Genomic DNA, 12,185 nt, shown 5'->3' on the forward strand with positions numbered 1-12,185 from the left:
GGAAACCCACGCAGACACAGGGAGAACACACCACACTCCTCACAGACAGTCACCCGGAGGAAACCCACACAGACACAGGGAGAACACACCACACTCCTCACATACAGTCACCCGGAGGAAACCCACGCAGACACAGGGAGAACACACCACACTCCTCACAGACAGTCACCCGGAGGAAACCCACGCAGACACAGGGAGAACACACCACACTCCTCACAGACAGTCACCCGGAGGAAACCCACGCAGACACAGGGAGAACACACCACACTCCTCACAGACAGTCACCCGGAGGAAACCCACGCAGACACAGGGAGAACACACCACACTCCTCACAGACAGTCACCCGGAGGAAACCCACGCAGACACAGGGAGAACACACCACACTCCTCACAGACAGTCACCCGGAGGAAACCCACGCAGACACAGGGAGAACACACCACACTCCTCACAGACAGTCACCCGGAGGAAACCCACACAGACACAGAGAGAACACACCACACTCAGTCACTCTAGGCAGGGTTTGAACCCAGGACCCCAGGGCCGCCCTCCAAGTGTGTTTACTTTTTATTTAAGTGCATTTGAATATGTTTGAAAGCAGGGTGGATTTATATTTCTCAGAGGAAGTATACACTACTTTATCTTTCCTGAGTGGGGCTGTCATTCGAGACCCCAGTGACCTGCTGGATTTAGACACGGCTGAAAAGGCAAGGCAAGTTTATTTATAGAGCGCCTTTCATACACAAGGACAATTAAAAATAAACATAAAGCTATACTCAAAAGATCAGTAGCTGTGCTACATTAACATCATGTTATCAAGTTTATTTCCTTATCAAAGTAGCCATTAAAGTTATACATGACCCTGACATACTTGTCAATAAGGCCAGCTTTAAATGGACAATGCATATAGAGTGAAGAGGCTGATGCTGTCAGTATAATGTGGCTTTTCTCGGGCCAATCTCTTCGGCAGAGGTTTGTGAATGGTGCTGATGTTGCAGGTCTGTGGAAGAACGAGCTAAACGATGAATGGCCTGAGCTAGTCACTTACTGCTGACCGCAAGAGGTTAAATGCAGCGTTGAATTACTGAGCCTCAGGAGGAAACCCCCTTCCTTTTAGGTTTTCTGTACGTGGTACGTGGAGGAAAGTGTGAGTGAGTGAGTGAGTGAGTGAGTGAGTGAGTGAGTGAGTGAGTGAGTGAGTGAGTGAGTGAGTGAGTTTGAATGAGTGAGTGAGTTTGAGTGAGTGAGTGAGTTTGAGTGGGTGAGTGAGCGAGCGAGTGAGTGGGTGGGTGAGAGTGAGTGGGCGAGTGAGTGGGTGGGTGAGCGGGCGAGTGAGTGGGTGGGTGAGCGGGCGAGTGAGTGGGTGGGTGAGAGTGAGTGGGCGAGTGAGTGGGTGGGTGAGCGGGCGAGTGAGTGGGTGGGTGAGCGGGCGAGTGAGTGGGTGGGTGAGAGTGAGTGGGCGAGTGAGTGGGTGGGTGAGCGGGCGAGTGAGTGGGTGGGTGAGCGGGCGGGTGGGTGAGTGGGTGAGTGAGTGGGTGGGTGAGTGAGTGGGTGAGTGGGTGAGTGAGTGAGCGAGCGAGTGGGTGGGTGGGTGAGTGAGTGAGCGAGCGAGTGGGTGAGTGAGTTGAAATTCTGTCTGGATGTATCTGACTGGCACACTCACAGTGGTCACTGACGCATCGTCTTGGCAGTGATGGGACCACCCTCTCCAGGTCCATTTATAGGCAAGTGGCCCTTGAAATGAACGTCATGGTTCATTAGATTTTGCAGATTGTGCAGAAGGTGAATTTTCTGGAACATAAGCCTTTGTGAGCTTTAGTGATGGTCTACACTAAAAGTGAAAACTTAAACTCAGTAGGATTTCCCAACCTTACACCAGATGGAGTCAATAGGTCAAGACATGTCTGGTGTCTGATGTTCACTACTTCAGGTTTGCAGTGGAGCTACAAGGCTAATGTCACTACGAGTCCTTCAGTGACCACAGCCTACTGCAGACCTAACCCACACCTGTGTTTCAGAGTGTACGGAAGTGTGTCTGCAGTTCGGGAACCTCCTGATTTATAACAAAGATTTGATTTTTAATCAGCTGCAGTGGCGCTGCATTTAGAGACGATGCAACACAGTTCTACATCAGGCCACTGTCTATGAGGAGTGTGGAGTGTTCTCTCTGTGTCTGTGTGGTTTTCCTCCTGGTGCTATCTGTTTTCTTTCTGCAGTCAAAAACACATGGTGGTAGGTGGATTGATTGTGCCAAAGTGTCCACAGGTGTGAGTGTGTGTGTGACACTGTCCACAGGTGTGAGTGTGTGAGTGACTGGGTGAGTGTGTGAGTGACTGGGTGAGTGTGTGACACTGTCCACAGGTGTGAGTGAGTGAGTGACTGGGTGAGTGTGTGACACTGTCCACAGGTGTGAGTGTGTGAGTGACAGGGTGAGTGTGTGAAACTGTCCACAGGTGTGAGTGACTGGGTGAGTGTGTGAGACTGTCCCCAGGTGTGAGTGTGTGAGTGACTGGGTGAGTGTGTGAAACTGTCCACAGGTGTGAGTGTGTGAGTGACTGGGTGAGTGTGTGAAACTGTCCACAGGTGTGAGTGTGTGAGTGACTGGGTGAGTGTGTGAAACTGTCCACAGGTGTGAGTGTGTGAGTGACTGTTTGAGTATGTGAAACTGTCCACAGGTGTGAGTGTGTGAGTGACTGGGTGAGTGTGTGACTTTGTCCACAGGTGTGAGTGACTGGGTGAGTGTGTGAGTGCGTGAGTGACTGGGTGAGTGTGTGAAACTGTCCACAGGTGTGAGTGTGTGAGTGACTGGGTGAGTGTGTGAAACTGTCCACAGGTGTGAGTGTGTGAGTGACTGGGTGAGTGTGTGAAACTGTCCACAGGTGTGAGTGTGTGAGTGACTGTTTGAGTATGTGAAACTGTCCACAGGTGTGAGTGTGTGACTTTGTCCACAGGTGTGAGTGACTGGGTGAGTGTGTGAGTGCGTGAGTGACTGGGTGAGTGTGTGAAACTGTCCACAGGTGTGAGTGTGTGAGTGACTGGGTGAGTGTGTGAAACTGTCCACAGGTGTGAGTGTGTGAGTGACTGTTTGAGTATGTGAAACTGTCCACAGGTGTGAGTGTGTGAGTGACTGGGTGAGTGTGTGACTTTGTCCACAGGTGTGAGTGACTGGGTGAGTGTGTGAGTGCGTGAGTGACTGGGTGAGTGTGTGAAACTGTCCACAGGTGTGAGTGTGTGAGTGACTGGGTGAGTGTGTGAAACTGTCCACAGGTGTGAGTGTGTGAGTGACTGGGTGAGTGTGTGAAACTGTCCACAGGTGTGAGTGTGTGAGTGACTGTTTGAGTATGTGAAACTGTCCACAGGTGTGAGTGTGTGACTTTGTCCACAGGTGTGAGTGACTGGGTGAGTGTGTGAGTGCGTGAGTGACTGGGTGAGTGTGTGAAACTGTCCACAGGTGTGAGTGTGTGAGTGACTGGGTGAGTGTGTGAAACTGTCCACAGGTGTGAGTGTGTGAGTGACTGTTTGAGTATGTGAAACTGTCCACAGGTGTGTGTGTGTGAGTGACTGGGTGAGTGTGTGACTTTGTCCACAGGTGTGAGTGACTGGGTGAGTGTGTGAGTGCGTGAGTGACTGGGTGGACTCCGGACCCAACATGACTCTGATTAGGGTGAAGTGGTTACAGAAGATATAGGAATTCATGATTTGTGTCCTGACTTTAATGCTGGAATATGTGTGTGTTTCTAGGAGACGGGACTCTTCGGGTTTGGGACGTGAAAGCGGGGTCATGTCGAATGGCTATCCCTGCACACAAGGCCGAGATCCTCAGCTGTGACTGGTGTAAATATGACCAGGTAGCTCCTTCTATGTCTGTTTACATTTTTAGGCTCAAACACACTGCAGTAAAGTGCACTTTTTCTGCATCTAAAAATTAAACGTTGTGTCAGTCTTCAAACACTACTACTTCTATTCCTCAGAATGTGTTGGTGACTGGAGCTGTTGACTGCAGTGTGTGTGTGTGGGATCTGCGGAGTGTGCGGCAGCCTGTCGCTCAAATGCTGGGCCACACTTACGCCATTCGGAGAGTAAAGGTAGGTTCAAACAAGCTGCTTTTCAGTACTGTGTATTATTTTCACACTATTTACACTCTTCTAAATATTTGATATTTATAAAAATTATAGACTGAAAGATAAGTAGATTATAGTCAGGACCCCCACAAGACCCTCACAGAGCAGGTGTGACGTGGTGGTGGATCATTCTCAGCGCTGCAGTGACACTGACGTGGTGGTGGTGTGTTAGTGTGTGTTGTGCTGGTGTAGAGTGGATCAGACACAGCAGTGCTGCTGGAGTTTTTAAACCCTGTGTCCACTCTCTGTCCACTCTGTGAGACACTCCTCCCTCGTTGGTCCACCTTGTAGATGTAGAGTCAGAGACAGTAGCTCATCTGTCGCTGCACAGTGTGTGTCGCTCGTCCTCTAGTCCTTCATCAGTGACACAGGACGCTGTCGGCTGAATGTTTTTGGTCGGTGGACTGTTCTCGGTCCAGACACTGAGGGGTTTAAAAACTCCAGCAGCACTGCTGTGTCTGATCCACTCTACACCAGCACAACACACACTAACACACCACCACCACGTCAGTGTCACTGCAGCGCTGAGAATGATCCACCACCACATCACACCTGCTCTGTGAGGGGTCCTGAGAGCAACAGATGGACTACAGTCTGTAATCGTAGAGCTACAAAGTTCTCCTGTGTGGTCAATAGAGCTGAGATAGTAATAGAGTCACAGCGTCAGCTCTTTTCTGACACACATGGGTGTTATAACACAGACAGTAAGTTATTGACTGGTCTAAAGCCATCAGAGGAGTGACGTAGAGTTTCATATTGTATGGCAGTGTATCACCTGTTTCAGGGACAAAGCAGTGCAGCCCACACAGACAGTAACACCCAGCCATTACAGCGTCAACTCTTCTTCAGGAACAGGCCTTGATCAAAGCCTCAGGTTGAGTGAAGTTGGCGAGCAGAGTTTCGACTCGTGATGCAAGGCTGCAGCTCTGTGTGGAGTTGTGAGCGTGCTTTTCTTTTTTTGTGGTGACAGCTATGGATTTCCTTTAGAAATCCGCTTAATTGAGTGCATGAGCTGGTGAGACCCTACAGCCAACAATTAGCCAGATTACACTGAGCTCCGTCCACTCTGCGTCTGAGAGGACGGTAACTCAGCAGGAGACTGAACACCGGTCACATGTTCTATAGAAAACGTATGGCACAGGCCCAAACTCATATAATAATAATACTTTAAAGGGAAGATATTAAGATTCTGCCTCTTTTGCACAAGTTAAGGGGTCTTGGGTCAAAAAACCACAAGGATCAACCCCCACAGCAGCGTTCTCCCCTTGTCTAAACCGCCCGTTTCAGCGCCTGTTCCTTTAAATGATAATGAGCTGCCCTCCGCTTGCAGAAGCTCTGGATTTTAGCCTTTTTTGCTCAGTTCTCTTTCTTCTCAGATTTCATTTTCGGAGCTCGTATTTCTCTGTTCTCGTTGTGTTTTGCTGTGTTTAACCTAGTCTTTGCGCTTCCACATAAACGCGGACGCAGCGCTGTGATTGGAGAGATTCAGACTAGGGGGCGGGGCATTTCTAAAGTGTCTGCACTCTAACTAAAATGCAGCTGATTTTATCCTGTGTTTTCTGACTGAGGCAGCCCACATAAAATAATTTCACAGTGTGTGGGTTGGTGGGCTCCAGATACACATTAACGTGCACTGAATAAGGGATTTTTCATATGTCCAGTTAAAAGAGAAAATGGAAAATATACAATAGAATAACTTGCCTAAGAAACTACCAGGTGTCAGGTATGATGTCACTTCCCCTTTCTGATGGCAATCGTGTATCAAACAGCAGTAGCTTATTTTACTTAGATAATTTCACAGTGATGTTGTTCTGTGCGAAAATGTTCAGCAAACTGTGCACCTTTGGTGTTGTTGAATGGCTGAGTGTTAATAGTGAAGTAGCCTACACGTGTTTTATATTAAAGTGAGCTGTAGTCTCAAAAAGACGAGGGGTTTTTAAAGGTTGAATGCAGTGATTGTTAAAGAAGGTTATGCCTTTGATGAAGATGAGATCACATTGAAAGAGCCATACATAAAAAAAAATTAACTTAGAACAGGGTTTTTTTTTTACCTCAGGGTTGTGACCTTCTTGGAGGTCTTAACATGGCCTTGGGGGGGCGGTCATGAGCGGCTCTACTAATGATAAACTGATCAAACTGATACACGGCCCCCTTGAAGTGGTGAAGAACGGAGGCGCTGTTTCACACAGTGACTCACGTGGTTAATGAAGACCACTGACCACTCACTCATCATTTCTCACGAAACCCACGTGATTCTCCAGCAGCGAGAGACTAACCTGTGGGGGGCGCTGTTGGTTATCGGAGACATCTCCAAAATTGGGTGCTTGTGTCTGATTGGCTGTGACTGTTCCTCTTCTGGCTGTGGGGCTTGTATGGACTGGTCTATTACAGAACAATCTCCATGGATTCTCCTGAGCTGTGTACGGTGTATTACAATCATTTTCTATGTGTTTTTTTGGTGCTGAAGACCCATTTAACCCATTTGGATAAGGTCAGTTGATGAGCAGTGAACACAGAAATAAATATAACTCAGTGTACACACTCCCTTCTCATAGGTGAACTGTGAAATGATTCTTACCCCAAAAATAGGTCACAAAGATTAGGATATCCTGGTCTACAGCATTCCTAAGGGTTCGGCAGTTACATATGTATGCCCCCCCCCACCCACGCAGACACAGGGAGAACACACCACACTCCTCACAGACAGTCACCCGGAGGAAACCCACGCAGACACAGTGAGAACACACCACACTCCTCACAGACAGTCACCCGGAGGAAACACATGCAGACACAGGGAGAACACACCACACTCCTCACAGACAGTCACCCGGAGGAAACCTACATGGACACAGGGAGAACACACCACACTCCACACAGACAGTCACCCGGAGGAAACACATGCAGACACAGGGAGAACACACCACACTCCTCACAGACAGTCACCCGGAGGAAACCTACATGGACACAGGGAGAACACACCACACTCCTCACAGACAGTCACCTGGAGGAAACACATGCAGACACAGGCAGAACACACCACACTTCTCACAGACAGTCACCCGGAGGAAACCTACATGGACACGGAGAACACACCACACTCAACACAGACAGTCACCCGGAGGAAACCCATGCAGACACAGGGAGAACACACCACACTCCTCACAGATAGTCACCCGGAGGAAACCCATGCAGACACAGGGAGAACACACCACACTCCTCACAGACAGTCACCCGGAGGAAACCCATGCAGACACAGGGAGAACACACCACACTCCTCACAGACAGTCACCCGGAGGAAACCCATGCAGACACAGGGAGAACACACCACACTCCTCACAGATAGTCACCCGGAGGAAACCCATGCAGACACAGAGAGAACACACCACACTCCTCACAGACAGTCACCCGGAGGAAACCCACGCAGACACAGGGAGAAAACACCACACTCCTCACAGACAGTCACCCGGAGCAGGACTTGAACCCACAACCTCCAGGTGCTTGTGACACCTACCTGCTGCACCACCACGCCGCCCATAAATGAATCAAAAAGTACTGTAAAAGCCTGTGCATTGGTTTGTTTTGTTTTTTTACAAATAACACTGCATCCAAAATTATGTGTGAGTTTTGCTTAAACTGATTTAAAGATTTTGATGTTAGTGATCGTCAGTGTAACGTATTAATACTTAATTTTTGGGGTATTTTGGGATTTTTAATACTACTATGCAACATTTAACAAAATACAAAAAATTGTGAACTTTGAATTACAATTATACGTTACACAATTACGCTTTGCACACCTGATACTTAATACATGTTCAGAACATTACCACACTCACGACTAAGCAGGAGCCCACTACCTTTGAACTGAAGAAGGCTTCCAGTGACTCTCTGATTCAATGTAATCTTGCTGTCCTCAGGGTGTTTCATTTGAAAATATCAGCGTGTTATTTTAGACTGCACACAGGTATGGGTTTCTGCAGGGCTTACCAACATGGGTCTGGAGAAGCCCTGCATCAGCGGTTCAGGCAGTTGAGTTAGAGGAATAGCTCTGACAAAATGAAAATGTGATGATGTCTCAGATGGTGTTTGATCACCCGTGACATGTGTGGGGTCCTGTTTTCTCCTTTAGTTTTGCACTAGAGCTAAACGGCTAATGTAGCCAGTATTGAGACAAATCCACCTTCTTGATTCTACATTTATCGTCCATCTCCGTCTCTCAGCTCCACACGAGCACTTTGTAGTTCTACAGTTAAACACTGTAATCCACATGTTGCTCTGCATACTTTGTTTGCCACCTTTCACCCTGTTATTCAGTGGTCAGTACCATTACAGAGCAGGTATTATCAGGCTGTATTATCATCAGCACAACACTCCCTAACGCACCAATACCACATCAGACCACCACCATGTCAGTGTCATTGCAGCGCCCAAATCATACCTGCTCTGTGGGGGTCTTGTAGAGGTCCTGACCATTAAAGAGGGGATGGGGAGGGGGTACAGGAGCAAGGATACCAAATTACCTTGTGTTTCTTTATTAAAAACACACTTGCTTCAACTATTCGCTGTAAATAATTTAAAAAGACACACCGTGTAAACTCCATTTCACCTCTTAGTCCCTTTCCCTCTGGTTTGCGAGGGGTTAAGTGTCTCAATTCTTGTTGGGAAAGAATGTAGGGCTGAGTGGGAGGGGTATACCACACAAACTGAGATATTTCAGGGGCACACGTGAATGTCTTGTGAATCTACGGCAAGATGGCGGCAAAACACCCACAAATGTCAATATTTTCTGCTTTAAAAACTCTGATAACCCGTGTTATAACTTAGTTTTAATGTGCTATGTCTCTTTAATTCAACAAGCATTAAAAAACATCAGTAGTAGGGTGACCAGACGTCCTCTTTTACCCGGACATGTCCTCTTTTTTAGACTTAAAAAATGTCCGGGTGGAATTTCACAAACGTCCGGGATTTTGTTTTTCTAGAGCTTACATAGAACTTCGAGAAGTTTCGTTCACAAACTAGTCCCGCCCTCTCCTACTCCGATTGGTTCGCTTGAGTGAGAAGGGGGCGTGGTGAAGTAGCCTAAAATCTTCTGATTGGACGGTCTGACTGTAGAGTTACCGTTATTAGTCGATAACCTTCTCTGCACGTCAGTAGTCCTTGTTTACCTCAGGCAAAGCTCATGTACCCACCCTCATCTCGAGCAGCTATGCCGAAACGTAAATGCAAGTTCTCTGATGAATTAAAAAAAATCCCATGTTTTTTGTAGCAAATAAAGGTGTAAAGGACCTAAAAGCACACACAGGTTCAGCTAAGCACACAACGGCAGCGAGGGGCGTGTCAGTAGCAATTTGCCAACGTCTCGGAGTTTCCAGTTCCACCTTAAATGCTGAAGCACTTACGTTTTAGTGCCTATAGCTACCACAAGCATTTAAGGTTTGAACACAAAAAATAAAACACAGAGTAAGCAGCAGAACTCAGCTTCATATCATGGAGTTAGAATGTGATTGTGGAGTGCTTTTAAAGGCCTGAGGCCCTAATTTTAACAATGTTAAAGTCCAGAAGCTGTGATATTGCTGCAGAGTGCAGCTGAAGTGATGCTCTCATGACATATTTGGCTCTTGGAGGGTTTTTCCATTTCGTAGGGGGAAGTTTCAACCACTACAGCAAGATAACACTCGAAAACAAGGGGTAGGAGTCAATGGGTGTTTGTTAGGTTTAAAGCGTTTGGTGCTTCACATCCAAAAAGAAGTGTTAAAAGCATTTCTCCTTCAAAACTAGAAATATTAATACAACATTTTGATATGTGATTGCCGTCTTTTACACGTCCCCTGGGTTTGCATGAGCTTTCTCTGCAGGAAATAAAACATCAGGACTGCAGTGCATATGCTGTGATTCTTTCTGCCAGCTGGACTATTAATTCTCCCCTCTGCTTTTTATAGTTCTCCCCGTTTTACAAGACTGTCCTGGCCTCCTGCTCGTACGACTTCACAGTCAGGTAAGAGAAACCAGCAAAGCAAATGTCTCCCTACAGGTCCAGGTTGAGACGTCAGATCCTTATTAGAGCATTGAGCATTAGAGCATTGTTCTAGCGGTGTGTTTCCATGGTGCACTAAGAGTTTCCCGTTTTTGGTTGATGTTTTTTCTTTCTATTCTCAGAGGAGATTACAAAAAACATCATAAAATCTCCTCATCCACCCGCGCTGATCTTTGGAATAATGGAATAAAAATGGAGTACGATACGCACAAACGCAAATGGCCTTTCCGTGTGGGGATGAGATCCCATCCATCACGCACCTACACAATGAGAATTCCCTCTTCCCAATGCTCAGAGCTACTGAACCGTGATCTCTGTGGAGGATAGGTTTACTGACATTTTCTTGGTCAGGCTGTGGATACTGGAGTATGTGATTAGCACCTAATATAACACAGAGTGTGGTTAGAAGAGGGGGCCGAGCGCTGTGGGGAAGAAGTAATTGGTGTTCTTCCTTGTCAAATGGGTTGTAAAACACATTGGTCTAATTTCAGGGTAGATGGGTTTATGTCCGTTTGGCTGAGGGCCTCGGCTGTGTTTATAATGCTTGTGCATGAAGAGCTCTGCCGGTCTTCACACTTTAGGAAGCCTGGTTCACTCTTGGGTCAGTGTGTTTGGGGCGTTTGAAGACCTGCTCATCTGACGCTTCATCTAAAATCTAGGGTATCAACAGGACATGTGTCTCCCTTTGCAACAGTAACAATCTCTAATGGTCTATGAAGCCTGGAACATGGCTTTAAGGATCTGATTGCGTTTAGTGACGAGTATTTTGGTGCTTTTCCACCACATGGGTCCAGCTCTGCACAGCACTGCACACTTAAAGTGTCGCTTTTCCACTGGAGACGGTGTTGTGGAGAAATCCTGTCTCTCAGGAGTCAATGTCTTTGAAAACCACAGCAACGGCGGCGGTAAAGGTAGTCGCTGTTTACTCGTCTATCGCATGTTTTTTAAGTTTTTTGGACTAAACACGGCTTTGCCCCCAGTTCTCACAGATCAGTTTTGTTGCACGTTCGGCTTTTGCTGTAAATTTTATTCGTCCATCGGCCCAAAGAGCTCATAAACCCCTTCATCTCGAGGTGAAGTTACAAGCTGCCGTTGTGAGTCCCATAAAAATAAACGTGAAAGCGGCTGTACCTTAAGAGATTTTACAAGCGGCGGTTCGTGCTGGATTTGAATGAGCGCTGCATTTTGTGGTGATTGACATGGCTCTGGCCAATCAACGCTATGCAGGGTTTACACCTCACCATTTAGTACCTAGCGAGTTGGGACTGAATACCCACCCAGTTCCAGGGACCAGATTTGGCCAGTGGAAAAGCAAAAGAGCCGTGCCGAGTCATTTAGGTTCCATGCAGTGGAAAAGCAAAAGAGCCGTGCCGAGTCGTGTAGGTTCCATGCAGTGGAAAAGCAAAAGAGCCGTGCCGAGTCGTGTAGGTTCCATGCAGTGGAAAAGCAAAAGAGCCGTGCCGAGTCGTGTAGGTTCCATGCAGTGGAAAAGCAAAAGAGCCGTGCCGAGTCGTGTAGGTTCCATGCAGTGGAAAAGCAAAAGAGCCGTGCCGAGTCGTGTAGGTTCCATGCAGTGGAAAAGCAAAAGAGCCGTGCCGAGTCGTGTAGGTTCCATGCAGTGGAAAAGCAAAAGAGCCGTGCCGAGTCGTTTAGGTTCCATGCAGTGGAAAAGCAAAAGAGCCGTGCCGAGTCATTTAGGTTCCATGCAGTGGAAAAGCAAAAGAGCCGTGCCGAGTCATTTAGGTTCCATGCAGTGGAAAATCAAAAGAGCCGTGCCGAGTCATTTAGGTTCCATGCAGTGGAAAAGCAAAAGAGCCGTGCCGAGTCATTTAGGTTCCATGCAGTGGAAAAGCAAAAGAGCCGTGCCGAGTCATTTAGGTTCCATGCAGTGGAAAATCAAAAGAGCCGTGCCGAGTCATTTAGGTTCCATGCAGTGGAAAAGCAAAAGAGCCGTGCCGAGTCGTTTAGGTTCCATGCAGTGGAAAAGCAAAAGAGCCGTGCCGAGTCGTTTAGGTTCCATGCAGTGGAAAATC

The 12,185-nt window shown here is 47.5% G+C and overlaps 1 protein-coding gene across 1 annotated transcript in view; it reads left to right on the forward strand.

Moving 5' to 3' along the window:
* The window catches only part of pex7 (peroxisomal biogenesis factor 7), a 61,410-nt gene that overhangs the window by 20,967 nt on the left and 28,258 nt on the right, over positions 1 to 12,185 (forward strand). Inside the window, exons 6-8 of the mRNA XM_066676878.1 lie at positions 3,739 to 3,845; positions 3,969 to 4,082; positions 10,058 to 10,113. Coding sequence (XP_066532975.1) covers positions 3,739 to 3,845; positions 3,969 to 4,082; positions 10,058 to 10,113 — 277 coding nt within the window. The remainder of the gene's footprint in view (positions 1 to 3,738; positions 3,846 to 3,968; positions 4,083 to 10,057; positions 10,114 to 12,185) is intronic.

The sequence above is a fragment of the Hoplias malabaricus genome, chromosome 7, assembly GCF_029633855.1.
Source record: "Hoplias malabaricus isolate fHopMal1 chromosome 7, fHopMal1.hap1, whole genome shotgun sequence".
In the NCBI taxonomy this organism is placed as follows: Eukaryota; Metazoa; Chordata; class Actinopteri; order Characiformes; family Erythrinidae; genus Hoplias; species Hoplias malabaricus.